Source organism: Notolabrus celidotus, chromosome 10 (genome assembly GCF_009762535.1).
Source record: "Notolabrus celidotus isolate fNotCel1 chromosome 10, fNotCel1.pri, whole genome shotgun sequence".
Taxonomy (NCBI): domain Eukaryota; kingdom Metazoa; phylum Chordata; class Actinopteri; order Labriformes; family Labridae; genus Notolabrus; species Notolabrus celidotus.
The window spans coordinates 12,242,548-12,258,699 of NC_048281.1; the positions used below are offsets into that span (position 1 = coordinate 12,242,548).

Consider the following 16,152-nt stretch of genomic DNA (forward strand, 5'->3'; position numbering starts at 1 on the left):
TAGCCAATAATTGTAAAATATTCCTACGTTTTACCTCTTTCTATAAGTACATCATCCATTTATCTTTTATTTAGTTAAATCTTTTAACCTTGTATCCATTTCTCCAAGCCTTTAAGGTAATTTTCAACCTTTCAATTTAAAGCTGCTGTTGGTAGGAATGGTGTAAAAAACGTTACTTATTTTCCTGCAGGGTTTGTAGAGAAGGTCATAATGCCCATCAGTACTCATCGGTAAGTGAAGTAATTTGAGACTATTTCGAAATCTCTGCATTTTCCAATGCCTTTGTATCAAGTAATGTTATTATTCCCCTCGTTCCCGTTATGACGGACCAATCACGGCTAATCTCCAATCTTCTGTCCTGATTGGTTAAGGGGCGGCCCCTACTACATCCTCCGATTGGTTATGAGTCCGGCACTATCATGACTGCACACGCCGATCTGTGTTTGGGGGCTAAGAGGAAATCTGGTTGGGAGGGATAGTGTTGACATTCAAAGTCCCTCTCTCTGAACAGATGTTTACTCTATGTTTACAGCAGCTTTAATCTATTTGAAATGTTTAAAGATTAACAACAGCCTGCTCTCACACAACCAAACCAATCTGTTTATTGTTCTTATTTATTTAAAATAAAGTAACTTATTTATGATTTGTAGTATGTTTAACAAAATCAGAGAAGCAGAAACACAAAGGATTAATTTATTTTGTTCCAGAGAAAAACACTTTCAAAGAGAGGATAAAATAAAAATCAAACATGCTACAACCAGATGAGACCTGACACAAAATCCTTAACTTTACAAAGCATATTCTGATTCCCTTATTTTCTTAATATAACAACCATGAGGGAGATTTAATATTGCCAGTATGAATCTATTAATCCCACTAACCCAATACTGTCAAAGTTAGGGAAGAGTATGGTGGTGTTAACATGAATAAGTCTGTTCATTTTGTACAGATAATCCTCAATAACAATAATAAAGCTGTTCAGATTAAATAAAAGATAATCTGTATTAATTTGGAGAATACAATAATTAAAGTCTATTATAATATATATTTTTAATTCCTGTTATTGTTTTGTCAGTTTCAGTAATATAAGTGTTCATCATCAGTGCTTGAATCAGATACTAAAATTAATTATAAATAATCATCAAATAAGTGTTGCTGTTTCTCCACCGTCCACTAGATGCTGCTGTGATAAAATGTACTGCATTCAATTAAATGCGACACAACCTTAGTTCTCACCTCAACAAGAAAGTAAATCTATTTAAAACACAAAAAAGTTCTGAGAAAATCATTCATCGTCTTTTTACAAAAATAATCTTCAATTTAGAGGAAACTAAGATGAATATAAAATAATCTCCACCAGGAAAAGAAAAAACAAAACCTCTGAAAGTTTTGACTCAGTAAATACCTCAATTAATTATTTTACTCTTACTTAGAACCATGAAATTATCAGATATAAGGTCTCATATTATAAGTAAATATTGATTAAGAATCTAACATATTTTGTCTATTTTGGACATTTGGCTCACAAAAATACCTTCGTTTCAATTCTCAGATTTTTCACAAAAAAAGTTAAAATTTGGATTTACGGTGTCCGAGTCAAGATCACACTTTTCTTTTTAATCTATTACATTTGTTACATCTGTTAAATCTTTGTTTTCTGGACAGAAATGAGCCCCTCCTCCATGAACTGCATCTGAATTAACTCTCCTGCTGCTTCCAGCTCCCTGAGGCTGACCAGAGTCCAGTCTGATGGCCTGTTTGCGTGGACCAGGACCAGGATTTCTCTGATGGACCATCAGCCATCTGTTTCAGTTGTGTCCATCAGTCCCTGCAGAGTCTCAGTTTTATTGTTTCTAACAAGACACACTAAAGTCAACTGAAATCTGACTTTCTGCAGAGCTATGACCTCAAAATATGCAGATTTTAATGTGCTGTTATTATAAAAATTGGGTGGAACTAAAAATAAAAACCACATGATGCAGATTTGTAGAAAACCAAAAACATGTCCTCTCCTCTGCAGGCTACAAGAGAGCAGGTCACTCAAAAGACTGGGCTTATAGAGAGGGGGGCCTCAAAGAGTACCTTAAATCTCCTGACAGACGGAGGCTGACCTGATGGTTTCCACAGACACCAGAAGAGATAGATCAAAAGTTTTTCTTATTGTAAATCATTCAGAATTTTCACATAGCATAACTATAAAACTGTAAATGAGCACTATAAGGCCTCTTTAGTTTTACTCCAGTTAAATGTTGGTCTGAACACCTTTACAGGTTCTGAAATCTGTCACGTGACAGGTATGTGTAGTTTAAAGAGTAATCAGAGAAGTATCAGGTAGAGCAGCCACAACAGAATACACAGAGTACCAAACCAGGTGTTCCAGTCCAGGCTGATGATGTCAAACACTTCTGTCACCAGACACCTGTCACCACTGCTGCTGCTCCCAGCTGCCTGCAGGGATGCACTGTGTCGAGCAGTCCGGGCCTCCTCTGACCCCCCATCTGAGTCCGACACCTTGGGGATGCACATGACGTGTTTCCCCTCCTCCTTCTGGCAGGCTCGCGCTCGGCCCGGATCAGATGCTGACACCTCTTCTTCTTCAGACCTGAAGCGACCATGATGACAGGAGGTCAGACAGCACACAGCCTCACACTGGGCTCTGATACTATAAACGTTTGGTCCTGTGATCTCACAGGAACCAGGACTGATCACCAGACAGCCAGACAAAGAGTGAGGTGCTAAAAATAAAGCCTGGATCATGAGATGAGCGGGACTGAATTTAGGGTTTAACTTTGTTCATGCAGGGATGTAGTTTTGTATTTTTATTTGTTACTGTGCACACAAAGTAAACCTTCCTGAAACACACAGAGCATACTTATGTTAATAAGAGCAAAACACAGGTGACTTAGCATGAAAAGATGTTAATATAAAACTGCATTATTATTAACACTCAATTCATCTCACGTCGTTACATGTAACACCTTGAAGCAGAAGGCACGGAGTTCTCCTGTGCTGCAAAGACTTTTAGGAATTCAAACTCCTGCACGCTGTCTAACCTGAAAAATGTATAACAGATGTCTCCATAAATTTAATTAATAATCTATTACATATCATGGATTAGGATAAGCTTTAAGTCAACTCCCAGTCAAGAAGCTGAGCTTTTTTTAATATTGTTTATTAGTTTCTTCACTCAGATCTAACACACGGTAGTTCTTGCTGACTAATGTTTCTGCAGTTTCTTCTCGAAGCATGACTCCACAGCTTGTTAGTGCCTTCCCTTCATATGTTATCTGCTGAATATCAGTTATCTTGCTTTGTTTCAAACTACAGCAGTATTGAAGTGTATGCTATATAGATGACACCTTGATAACTGTGTCATCTATACAGCTAGTTATTTAATTTGAGCTGGAAATGTTTCCAATTTTACGGCTGACTTATGGGATATTAAGGTTTTGTAGCGAATTTGCACATATGTTTAAGTTGAGTGTTTCTATGCGGATGAATGCTCAATCATGTGCTCAGTCCTTTACACCTGCATTAGCCTGAATCTGGGCTGATCAGCTTTGTCATGCATAAGGTGAGGTACGATCCACTATGCAGAGGAAAAAAGCAACAAACATTTACACCACAAATACACAGCAGGCTGCAGGAGAGTGCCAGAAAGATTCAGAGATGTAATCTGTTTTACAGGACTAGTGTGGGCTGTTTGTGTATTTGTGTTTCTTTATAATTTACTGTCTTAGCTAGCAACCCAAGATCAATATCTAGATCATGATAACACCATATAAAGTGTGGACTAGTTTCAGTGACAGGTTTCTAAGGAGGTGTTATGAAGCCCAAAGATGGCACTCACCATATTGTGAATGCTAATTCTGATTTTATTTCGGACACAAGATTAAAAAATGAGTAAGCACAAAATTGTGCACCTGATTCTACGTGTTGATGGTCACCACATAGTGTGATGGAAATGAATTAGATGGTGTATTTGATCTAGAACTACACATGATCCAGCTACAGGACACATGTTAATGCAGATGTAAAGACTACCTGGAGGTAAGCTGGCTCATAATTTCATTAATCTTGTATGTTATTGTGGAGCTGGTTATATGCTACCCACCAGCTGAGTGCAGGCTCTTGGTGTCCTGTCACCTCCACCTCTAGCATCACTGGAGAGCCCTCCATGACGGTAGCTCTAGACAGGGGCCTGGTGAAGCAGGGAGGGCCAGCTTTAGAGGCTCTCCCCTGGGGAAGAGACTCTGCCTGGGCCTGGGGATAAGGAGCAGGAGCAGGAAGGGAAGGCCCTTGGATCTGAGGAGTTAGCTTGATTTCCTCACAGATGGTCATAGGCTGACAAATGTTTGGGTCTTGGTCTGGAGTTAGTAGATGAGGTGGAAAGGAAAGTGGGGTTACATGCGGATTAGCCTGCTTTGCCAAAGCTGGGGTCTGTGCCTCGGATTCAGGAGGAGCAGCAGGCTTGGCGGGGCTGCTGGGGGTCATGCCAGGGTCATGCACACTCGGCTGAGTACAGATGGACCCTCGGAGGGAGTGGAGTGACTGGTGGCTCTTCTTGCTGCTGTGCTTATTAAAACTTGTGATGGTTCTGTTGGATGTACTGATGTTACTGAAAATGTTTGGCTCTGGGAGAACTGTGGAGTGGACCTCAGGTGGTCCTCCACCCCGCTGGGAGGGGGGGCTCTTTTCCTTTGACCGTATACCGCTGCTGATATCTGTCACATTGCTGTGACCCTTTGGAGTCAGGGACCGACTGTGAACAGTTTGGTGGATGACAGTGGTGCTCGTGGTAAAGCTGCTTTGGGGCAGGGAGACTGAGGATGTTCTCTTGCTGGATTCGTGGGAAAGGACATCTTGATCAAGGCCACTGCTTGACTCCTGGCAAGACTGTGGAAGATTGCTGTCCTGGGTGAGGTTGGTACTTGTTTGGAGGCACACTTCACTGGATTCAAAGAGCCTGGTGTTTCCTGGAAGGGTGCTTTCTCTGTTAAGACCAGAATTTTCAAGGCTTACCCAGGATACCTGGTCCACCTCTGAAATCTCCTTGCTCCGGGAAAAGGGTCTTTCATTGGTTGTATTGGGGCTGCGAGCCTGTGACAAAGTACTGTGACTGCCTGAGGAGGAGGGTTGGAGGTAAATGGTGTGCTGGCCTGTTGAACTGATACTGAGGCTGTTCTGACTGCCTCTCTGTGGTTTGGGGACCGGGTGTGTTTCCTTCCCAGTTTGGGAGAATGTTTCCTCCTCATGGCAGCCAATCCCAGCGTCAGGGAACGACTGTGGGAGACCTTTTTCTCGTCTGTTTTGAGATAATGTAGTGGAAGATTTGAGGGACCCTGTGTCTTGTAGAGGGGTCTTTTCCCTTTGGAGACCAGGTTGTGGATCCTTACAATGCTGAGGACAGCTTGACTCTGCAGACTGCAGCAAGGTCTCACCTTTGGATTCTGTATTTTGGGGGATCTTTCCCCAGTTACCTGTGATCCTCTGAGGCTGGTTATCTGCAGTGATGTGCTCTTTCATTTGTAAGGGGGTCTTTCTCTCAGGGAGATTACTAGTAATCCTGGAACAAGCATTTGGGGTGCTGTTCTTGAGGACTGGATTAGATTCTGGGATCAAACTTGGCTCATGGGAACCTAGAGAGCAGTCAGCACTCTTTGGGGCGTTGGTTATGCTGGTCTCTGCGGTCACCAGGGTGCTGCACAGAGTGCTGGTGAGGGAGCTTGAAGCAGGAACTGTCGTCAGATTCTGGACGTATAAACTCGACTCTGATCTCAACCTGTAACGCAAACAGAAAGAACAAATTCTTACATCTGGGTCGTCTCCTAGTGGACTAGTGAGTCACAGGTCATAACTAGGGACTGCGACTTCTACAATTCAAATTTGGCAAAGGACTCCAGTTGCATGTCCTCAATTTGCTCCTCCTGCCTCCTGTCTTACACCGTTTGGTTGTCTTCAAGCAATGCTGGGATCACACCTTGAATGTTTTTAAGTCCTGACAAAAAGGTAAAATAAATTCTTTGTAATTCTTTCAGTGATTTGTTTAAAACCAGACCTGGTGCCGCTGTGGAGGCTGGTGGGAGGAGTTGGGCAACAGGACTCTGCCCGTTGTTGCACTGCACCAGCAGAACTATTCCCACGGTGGTCTGTCTGGGCACGGGACTGCTGGCTGTAGTGGTTGATGTGGACGCTGTGGGAGCTGAAACAGACGCCTTCCTCCACATCTGACTGAACCATGATAGACTCAGGAGTCTCTGCCAGCGGAGGGAGGGAGATATCATCAGGTGATGCACAATCGTATTCATCATTGGAGAGAGAATCCTCGGTCAGCTCTTCCTGCTGCTGGAGCTCAGACTCTGACAGACCTCCTGCTGATGCATCCTGGGTAAAATGGATTAAGAGTTAGACTGATACGAAACTACTACACCTATGACAGGAGCAACAACTATTAGAATGAAACACCAGAATCAAAACTCTTAAGAGGACGACTAAAACAGGTCAAAAATGTGTTTTCCAAGTCTTTCAAATAAACTGAGTTTTAAATGATTTGGATGACACTACAAATGCCAAGGCAAGGTGGTCCAAGCTTACCAGGAGACCCCTGAACAAGGATCTCAGGTTGTGTTCCTCATAAAGGAATAATCTTTTTAATGTTGTAACTCTAAACCTGACGATGCAAAGCCGTAAATGATAAAAGGTAAAACATTAAAATCAATTCTAAAACTCTGTGGTGGTTAATACAAAGATGCAGAAGTGTAATGGAAACATAAAGTTGAACACATTTAGTGAGGAAAGAAAAAATTAAGAAGTGTTTTTGAACACCTCGTCCTGATAGCAGTGTGAATGAAAACTAAAAAGCAGAGACCACCTGGTGACTTCTTGTTTCTCGTGAGTCTTTCCTCTGAAACTCTCTCTGGATATCAGAGAATGACGGTGCATTCACAGGGAGAGGGGGCGTTGCCTGAGGCTCAGCGGCGACAGGCTTTGATTGGCTGTGGATGGTGGCGATTCTTCTGTTGGTCCCCAAAGGGGAGCAGGAAAGGCTGAAGGTGTGGGTGGAGCAGTAGGAGGACTTTTCACTGTGTAAATGATGTATGTTGCTGAAAGATGAAACACAATGAAGTGTTACATATACATAATAAAAAACACTTTCCTGCTACCTCTAGCTACTCTAGGCGGACCAGAGCCCAGTTAGATGATACATTCAGCTGTGGAGCATCTATCCATCTGTCTCTGTGAGTCTCAGTTTCACTGTATCTAACAAGTCACACTGAAGTCAAGTGATGTCTTACTGCAGCCCTATGAACCCAAAATAATCCAGTTTTTCTGGATTAATTACAGATAACTACATCATGATGCGGATTCATAAAAAAGTATGAATTCATAATTTTTGGTCATGACATTGCCCACAGGATTGCCTGTTTATCTGTTTGTGATGAGTCTCAGTTTCACTGTAATCAGTTCCACAGAGGCTTCACTCTGGCTTCCTTCAGCGGTATGAACCTGAAACAGAAACTGATGTTCTTGGAGAAGAAAACTACTTTTACAAAGTTTGTTTGTTGAATGGAGGTCTATGAAAGAGGATTAGAGACACTGATGTTTTTTAGCTCTGACCTTCTTCATGGAATGTTACATTTGTTCTCAGAATTCTGACATTAAACACAGAATTCTGGAGTTCTGTCTTTGATGTCAGAATTCTAGAACACCTTCTGTTGCTCCCCATACAGACTCGTGTGGCTGAACACAAATGATGAGAGCAGTACACTGCTATATATTGCATCTGATTATAAAAGACCTGAACAGGTGACAGACCCAGTGTACCTGATCTCTGAGCTGCCCGTCGGTGTGTCTGCGTCCTGACTGCGACTCTTCTGTAACGGAGGCTTTCTATTGGCTGCTGTCTGCCTTTTCACAGGAACCTCCTTCCCATCATGCTCGGCGGTCAGTTCAGGGGTGTGGCCTGTCTCCTTCAGCTCATACTGAAACATAAAGCAGCTTCAGAGTCTCCGTCATGTCACATATTAATGTTTTTACTGTAGTCTTAAAATGAAGTTACCATCTCAGCCGTCTCTCGCGTGCGTCGATTATCCGTCTGTTGCTTCTTTTTCAACTTTCTAGTTCCCTTCTCTTTCTCTCCGTCTTTCTCTTCTGTCTCACTCTCTCTCCTTCCTTCCATCCTCCCCTCTTCATTATTCTCTTCCTTTTCCTTATTCTGCTGCTGTTTGAGATTCTCCCTCTGAAACACAAATTTAATATTGATATGCATATAAACATTCAACGTATATGTGATGTGGAGAACACCTCTCTGATCCATATTATGCTTTAAAAATAAAAATTTAGAAATGAAAAAGTTACACAGAAGCAAAATATGTCTGAAACCGTAGATGAAACTTTGTTTTTAGTTTATGTAACGCCTCAGATGTACTCCACTTTATATTTCACCTTCAGTTTGGCCTCCAGCTCCATCAGTCCATCACTCAGCTCTCTAATCGACTCCACCATCTCTGAGTGCTTACTGACCGTCTTCTCTATGTACCGCTGCCCCTCCTCCGCCCCTGAAACACGCAAACACACACACACACACACACACACACACACACACACACACACACACACACACACACACACACACACACACACACACACACACACACACACACACACACACACACTATTGTAATGTAATGTAAAATTCAAGATTTACTTAAAATGACTTAAAATGTACTTATATACTTAAATTAATTAAATTAAAGAAAAGAGACAGTAACTTGGACGCCACTTATCTACATAACTAGTTAGCAAGTTAGCACAGAGATCTAAAAAATGCTTATGGTACTCCTAAGAACTTGAAAATACAGAGCTTCAGCTCGTAACTGGTGCTCGCTCTGTTCTGAGCTCTTTGCTGATGCTCTGCCTGCCTTGGGTTTTGACTTTCCGTGTTGTTTCTCCTGTTTTCACTCTCCATGTTGTTTTTCCTGTTTTTACTCTCAGTGTTCTTGCTCACCGTGCAGTCTGACAGCCAGCTCACTGATCTGACTGATCCTCTCCTCCTGCTGAGGAACCGTCGGCCACACGAATTTCTCAAACTGCTGGTAGAGAACAGCGACGGCTTCAGTGCTGCGACACTCTGAGGAGAACTTCCCCACACGAGCGATGGTGGCACTCGCCTCCTCACACCAGAACTGATACTATAGACACAGAGAAAGAAGATGAAGAAGAGACGCTGCTAACTTCAGAAACATCATAAATATTCTGACATTAAATCATGAGAATGAAAGGATGAGCTGTGATCTTCACCTCCTCCATGGCCTGCTGCAGTTTGCAGGTCATCTCCAGGGTCTTCTGGTGTTCACTGACTCCTCGCTCAAACTCTCCCATCTGTCTCTGCAGCTCGTTGATGGCGTCCTCTGCCTCCCGAGCGAGGCCCCCATCTTTGACCTCAGACCCCAGCCGTGACGTCACACCCTGCAGACGTTTCCTGAGCGCCTGCAGGAGACGACAGAGCAAAGCATGACGGATCCTTCTCTGCCTTATCAACTGACGGAATTTGAAGGATTAATGTTTCTTATTGTACGTATGGGATTCATCAAGTTTATTATAAATTCCAGAAATAAGGTCAATAAACTTTGTTCTCTTGGCTGTAGCGATAAGAGATGTGAAAAACCCTGACGCTCAATGACTTTACACTATGTTAAGATATCTTTTTCTTCTTCTACCTTTGACAAAACATTGAAGTCCTGTCATCACAGATCTCTACAGACCTTTAGATCAACAAGGGAAGGTTTTTTCATCATGTTGATCGATCATAGTCGTGAGTTACTCAGGTGTAATGGACAGAGAAGTTGGTATGACATGAACTAAGGGTTTGCTGGTATTTAGCAGACTGCAGGATCTCCTCCACGTCTACAGAAAAGAGTCAGATCCTGACGTACCTGCAGCTTCTCCTCGTACATCTCGACCTGCTGCAGCTGGTTCCTGACTGCCTTCATGTTCCTGGCCCTGTCGTTCCTCTTCATGTAGTTAAACTTCAGGTTACTGAAGCGCTTCTTCAGCTCTTTGAAGGCGTCACGGAGCTGAAATCAGGATTTAAAAGCAGGCACCTTATTCAAACATTTAGTTTAACAACGACGTGGAATCATAACACATGTGACGACTTAACAGGTGACTCTATGGATCGTCATGAAGGATCCAGCAGACACATTTGATTGTTTCATCCAGACCCCGTCACAGTACAGACTCATTATTGGCTGATCCAGACCATCAGCTCTGGTATTCTGCTCGGCCTGGTGTTGATATTCCTGTCGGCCCACAGATCTTTGATTAGTTTATTTTTAGAGCCGGACGGTTTAAACCCAGAGGGACATTCCTGCCTGTGACAGGAGGACCGGCGGTGTCAGGTGGCCAATCTGTCAGCTGAGAGCAGCTGAGGCGGTGATAAGTGGACAGACAGTGAAGTGAAGCTGAACAGATGAGGATGTTGAAGGCTAAAGCCAGGAGGAGGAGTCAGACTGAGGAAGGTCCGAGCACAGAAAGTGGTCTTGGGAGACCCTGGATTGAGAAAGAGTCTGGGCACTGAGAGGTTGAATCAGAGATGATCAGAGGTATCAGGAGGTGATTCAACAGGTTTACATGAGACGTCTCTGACACACATCATGAACATCTGTCAGCTCCAAATCACTGCCTCGAATTGTTAAAGGGATAGTTCCTTATTTTTTGTAGGGGTGTTTGTATGAGGTACATGTCAACACATCAGTTTAATGAACACACTAACGTCGGTGTTAGTCTACACAACATTTGGACATTTTTCAGAGCTTTATTTTTTCCGCCAGAAAGTCAATTTGTTTGTGCACTGTCCTCAGACGCAGCACATCCATGTTCCTCCGCCTGCAGCGCTCTGATCAGAAGAAGACAAGAAGAGACTCAACGGACTGAAGGAGAGAGGGGAGAAACTTCTTCTCTTATACCCCTTTTTGACCGAGGCATTTTCAGGGCCGGTTCAAGCTGGCGCTCAATTGAGAACCGTTTTTTGTGTTTTGACCGCGAGTGTACCAGTTTCCGGCTGGGAAAAACATGTTTTTTTTTTTCAAGTTATATATTTGAGCTTTTTGCCTTTACTCGATAGGACTGCTGAAGAGAGACAGGAAATGTGGATAGAGAGTAGGGGAAGACATGCAGGAAATGGTTGCGGCCGGGAAACGAACTGGCGACCCCTGCCACCTCCTCAAAAATAAGTACATCACCATCATGGTTTCTTCTACATATATTAAAAACACAGTAAACATGATCTCTGATGTTTATACAACATCACAGACCACAGATGTTTATGTTTACGTCCAATAACTTGGCTGAACTGCAGCTTTCTTGAGGGAGTTAGAGAATAATCATCCAGCCATCAAACACCATCCTGTGAAAGCAGTCATGTCAACCAAAGGATCCTCTTCTAGGTGTGACTCAGCAGAGTGGACACAAACAGACCTCAGAGGTCACTCAGCCTCTCATATCATCCCTCGAGCTCTGACCTGAATCTTTCATCCTGAGCAGTCCTGGTGGTGGACTCAGAATCGGTGTCTCATTACAGAATCTCCCCTCTCAGTGAGGAACAGTTAAGCTCGCTGGAAGAGTTTCACCACTTGTCAACAAGAGCCAAACAAACAAACAAACAAACAAACAAACAGGAAAACTGTCACTATGCACTTTATACCAGTGCAACCAGAAAAAAAATGATTGTTCTATGGTACTTCATGCTGAAGGTGGCGCTATAATCCACCTAAAGATTTGTCACAGACATGACAAAAGATGGAACTTAAAGGAGCTACACTGCTGCACACAAACTGCGTGTTTGCCACAAAACCATCCCGCAGGACGATGGTTTAAAGTTTGTTTGTCTCTACAGGACTGAAAGTTACAGATCAGTGTGTCGTGGATTAGAACTCTACAGACCAGAGTCGAGTCTGTCACTGAGCGCTGAGTATCTGATGTCCACCACAGCTGCTTCTGCAGACCTATGTAATGATGACACGCATCATCAGGTGCATGATGGGAAATGAATGACTCTGGCTTTATTTCTGTCTCTCTCTCTCTCTCTCTCTCTCTCTCTCTCTCTCTCTCTCTCTCTCTCTCTCTCTCTCTCTCTCTCTCTCTCTCTCTCTCTCTCTCTCTCTCTCTCTCTCTCTCTCTCTCTCTCTCTCTCTCTCTCTCTCTCTCTCTCTCTCTCTCTCTCTCTCTCTCTCTCTCTCTCATTCATCCTGACATATTCCCGTCATATCTCAAACTGAGGATGTTTCACATTTTATAAACACACAGATCATGATTTCATGAGAGAGAGGAGGAGGATCATGTTCAGTTTATCTGAAAGCGTTACTTAAAGGAGAAATGAAGTGTGGTTGAACAGCTCAGCCCTGAAGCTTAGAGGATCAGGATATAACACGGGTACACAGTCCATGGACTATGGAATAGTTTCAGTGAATGAATAAACGATGAAACTCTCTCCATCCTAGTGATAAAATCGTGTTGTCAAACAGAGGATTGGAAAGGTTTCATTTATCTCCACGTTGTTTCCTCGCAATGCCATCCAGCGTAGATCCTGACCACAGCAGTGAGCGCAGGGATTTTATGGACACCAATAAAATCTAAACCTGTCCGGCTGACAGGAGTTATTTTTACTCTCTGATAAATCTGAGAGTAGCTCCTCGGATCAGAGCCGTCCAAGTCAATGCCGGTTCAAGTGTGGTGTGTCTATTTGGAGAAGTGATGAATTAAAGGAGCACTGAAGGGTTAATGTAGTTACTTCATGATAAACACAGTTTAATCCACAATAATCAGAATATCTGAAGTGCATCGTAAACATCTGATTCAAAGAAGAGAGAGAGTTAAACTCCTCTGTCTCTGATCACAGATGGAGGTTACTCGCAGACTCGACTCCTGCTGCTGCTCGCTGACACAGAGAGACGGCAGCAGCCTCCTCTGCTGGTCACACCCGTGAATAACAGTCTCTCAGATAACCACAGCCTGTACCTGGAGTTACCTGCTGGAAGTCTGCACCTACACCTTAAACAAGCACCAACATGAAGCGGTCACTCTGCAGGTTTTCATCTCTGTGGGTCAAACAAGTCCTTCCTGGTCATCTAGACTTTAGCACATTCACATTAAGGGTCAGCCTCACCTGGATGATGTTGTTGTTGAGCTGGCGGGTCAGCAGCTGGTCCTGCTCACGCTGTCTGGCCTCGTTCAGCCAGGAGACACAGAGAGCGTCCAGAGAGAGATGACGAGCCTCCAGCTGCTCCACTTTAAAACACATCTGACCCTGAGAGAGGGTCAGACGAGATCCAGATCCAACGTTAGATACAATGAAGTGAAAGTGGACTCAAAGGTAGGAACTACAAGCTGGAGTGAGTGTCTCCTGTACGTGTGCGTGTGCGTGTGCGTGTGCGTGTGCGTGTGCGTGTGCATGTGCGTATGTGTGTGCGTGTTTGTGTGTGTGGGCCGGCACCTTGTGGTTGACGGCTGTGCAGATGTCGGTCTTCAGTGTTGAGGCGGTCTTCAGCAGATTCTGGACCTGCTGCTGTGTTTCTCTGAGCAGACTTAGCTCAGCTTCACTGGATCCACAGAAACCAGCTGAGATCGTTAAAGGGCTCTCCTGGTCGGATTGGAGCAGCGCCTCCAACTGGGGGACACAGAGAACCACATTCAGGTCAACCACTCAACTTGATGTTGGGTCTTTGTTAATAATAGAACATAGAGTCCGGTCTAGACCTGCCCTGTTTGGAAAGAGTCGGAGGAGAACAATTGTTGGGATTTGGTGCTTTATAAATAAAGACTGATCACTGACCTGTCTGGATGTGAGGTGGAAGCTGCTGGTCAGGTCCAGGATGGCCTCGCTCTGATGGATCTTCATCTTCACTCTCTCTTGGAGCTTCAGCAGGTCTGACAGATCCTCCCCCTTCACATTCTGGACTCTTAGAGTCCCCAAACTCTTCCTCATGTACTCCACCTCACTGTCCAGTTGCTGAAAAACAAAAGTGTATCTAATCATGACGGAGACATTTTAATAATGCACGTATTATTAAATCTGGACCCTGACATTTATAACTAAACCTGCAGAAAAACTGTGATTACGCTGGCTCCAGCCTCCAGCAGTCCTTGGAGTACCGAGGTCACAGTGGTACCAACAAAGTCCAAAAGGAAATGATGGAGTCCTGAAGACTCAGCAATCCTCCAGTCCCCAAAGTTTCAAACAGTTCAAGCAGCCCTAGTGGTCCCAATGGTGCCAGAAGGTTTAACAAAAGTCCCAATAGTCTCAAAGTGTCCCCAGGAGTAACACGACGTAGATCCTAGCTATCCCTAAAGTCCACTTTTTCTCATGGTCCAGATGAAAATCATATTGTAATACCAGGACCAGGAGTCTGAGTAGTCCTTGAATTAAGAGAAACCCGTGGCACCAGTAGGTCCAGATTCCGAAGAAGTCCAAAGGTATCAAAAAGATTGTCTCATCAGATCCCTCAGTCCCCTTCCCCACCTGTCACCCCTCATGTTCCCACAAGTCCACAATAGTGACTAACTGTCCAGCAAATCTAAACAATCTCAGAGGTCCAGACTTTAGCTGGTCCTCACAATCCAAATGTTTGAACATCAAACACTCCTCTGCTTGAAAAAAAGATTTCTGATCCTCTACTCAGTCCACTTCAGGTTTTAAGACTCACCCTTGAAATGTGGTTGTGGCCTGTTTGAAGTGCTCCTGCAGCCTGGTGGTGTGCAGGTCAGAGCCAAGATCCATTCTGAGTGCAGGAGTCCAGCAACTCAGAGACACATTTCAGGTCCTGCAGAGTCTGGATACACACAGCATGTCAGAGGTGGGAAGTACGAGTGATGGGATCAAATGAAACTTCATCGACAGAGTTTGATCGATCTTTCTTTCTTTCTTTATCTATTCATTATTTATCTATTTATCTATTCATTCATTTATTTATTTATTTATTTATTTATTTATTTATTTATTTATTTATTTATGTGTTCATTTATTATTTACTTATTTATGTGTTCATTTATTTATTTATGTATTATTATTATTAATATATTATTAATATTATTATTATTATTATTATTATTAATATTATTATATTATTATTTTTATTTTTATTTTTTTTTATTTATTTTTTTATGTCCGGTATTGAATACCTTGAGGAACCTCTCCTGGTATTTCCTGCTGTGCTCCTCCTGCTGCTGGTTCTGTTGGTTCTTGTTGGTTCTGTTGGACTTGTTGCTGACTCAGCAGATCATTCACTTCCTGTTTGGTTCTGCTGTGCTGCTCCAGTGTCTGTTGGACCATCAACACCATTGCCTGCACGTTAACCCTGCTCCCGACACCTGACAAGCAGACAAACTGAAACTTAACTCTTAACAATCACAGAAACTAACTCTTCAGATGTGATGTAGTAATTTGAGTCATTCCATAAGATCGATGAATCCAGACCCCGACCGTCTGATACCTTTGGTACACTGTTGATAAAGTTGTTTCCCAGATCCTGACAGGTGGAAAATCTCTGCACTGTTTTCTGCCAAGTGGAGTCAGTCTGCTCCTTCTTCTCCTGTTCCTCTGGGCTCCCTCTGTAGACCTCCATCACCTGTTCCACCACTCCTCCTCCCCTGGAGAACAGAACATCCACCTGTTAACAGCTGATACTCTAAACCTCTGAAAGTCATCGCCCCCTAGAGCAACAAAGTTCATCACAAAATGTGTTGTTGATGTTGTTGTTCAGCCGTGTGTACTCGTTCTGCTTGGGATGTACTGTTGCCTTTTGAGATGATTGAATGTTGGCACACATACGAGGCCATTTGAATCACTGAGAAGGGAAATTAATATCAATTTCTTACCAGCAGAGGGCAGCATTACTCACTTTTGATAGTAAAAGTCAAGTCTATGGTGGTTTTAATAAATGAAGCCAAAATAAAATCGTTACAGCCATTAAATGGAGGTAAGGGGGGTGCTGATACACCAACACGTCACTGTTAATCCTTCTCTTAGCGTTTTGACTCCAGAGGAGGGACCGACCTGCTGGGCTGTCCTCAGGAAGGTGACGTAGGGCTGCAGCAGCTGCAGGTGAGAGTCGATCTTTCTGTTCAGTCTCAGCAGCTCCTTCAACACCAGATCCA

The 16,152-nt window shown here is 43.4% G+C and overlaps 1 protein-coding gene across 1 annotated transcript; it reads right to left on the reverse strand.

Moving 5' to 3' along the window:
- Positions 1-678: 678 nt before the first annotated feature.
- Positions 679-15,611, reverse strand: ccdc141 (coiled-coil domain containing 141). Its single transcript, XM_034694394.1, has 16 exons — positions 15,489-15,611; positions 15,178-15,366; positions 14,704-14,828; positions 13,832-14,008; positions 13,493-13,666; positions 13,166-13,306; positions 9,936-10,076; positions 9,301-9,489; positions 9,008-9,191; positions 8,446-8,558; positions 8,060-8,239; positions 7,825-7,982; positions 6,872-7,103; positions 6,059-6,384; positions 4,115-5,782; positions 679-2,602 (listed from the first exon to the last, which is right to left on the reverse strand). Exons 4-16 carry the CDS (start codon positions 13,982-13,984, stop codon positions 2,317-2,319), a joined length of 3,945 nt encoding a protein of 1,314 aa, XP_034550285.1. The 5' UTR covers positions 13,985-14,008; positions 14,704-14,828; positions 15,178-15,366; positions 15,489-15,611; the 3' UTR covers positions 679-2,316.
- Between the last annotated feature and the right edge of the window lie 541 nt (positions 15,612-16,152).

Coding starts and splice junctions, on each gene's coding strand:
- ccdc141 (XM_034694394.1), bottom strand. CDS start 13,984: ATGAGGAAGAGTTTGGGGACTCTAAGAGTCCAGAATGTGAAGGGGGAG. Junction 10,077..13,165: donor TCAACAACAACATCATCCAG/GTGAGGCTGACC, acceptor TCCTGATTTCAG/CTCCGTGACGCCTTCAAAGA. Junction 7,104..7,824: donor ACGGGCAGCTCAGAGATCAG/GTACACTGGGTC, acceptor TTCATCTTTCAG/CAACATACATCATTTACACA.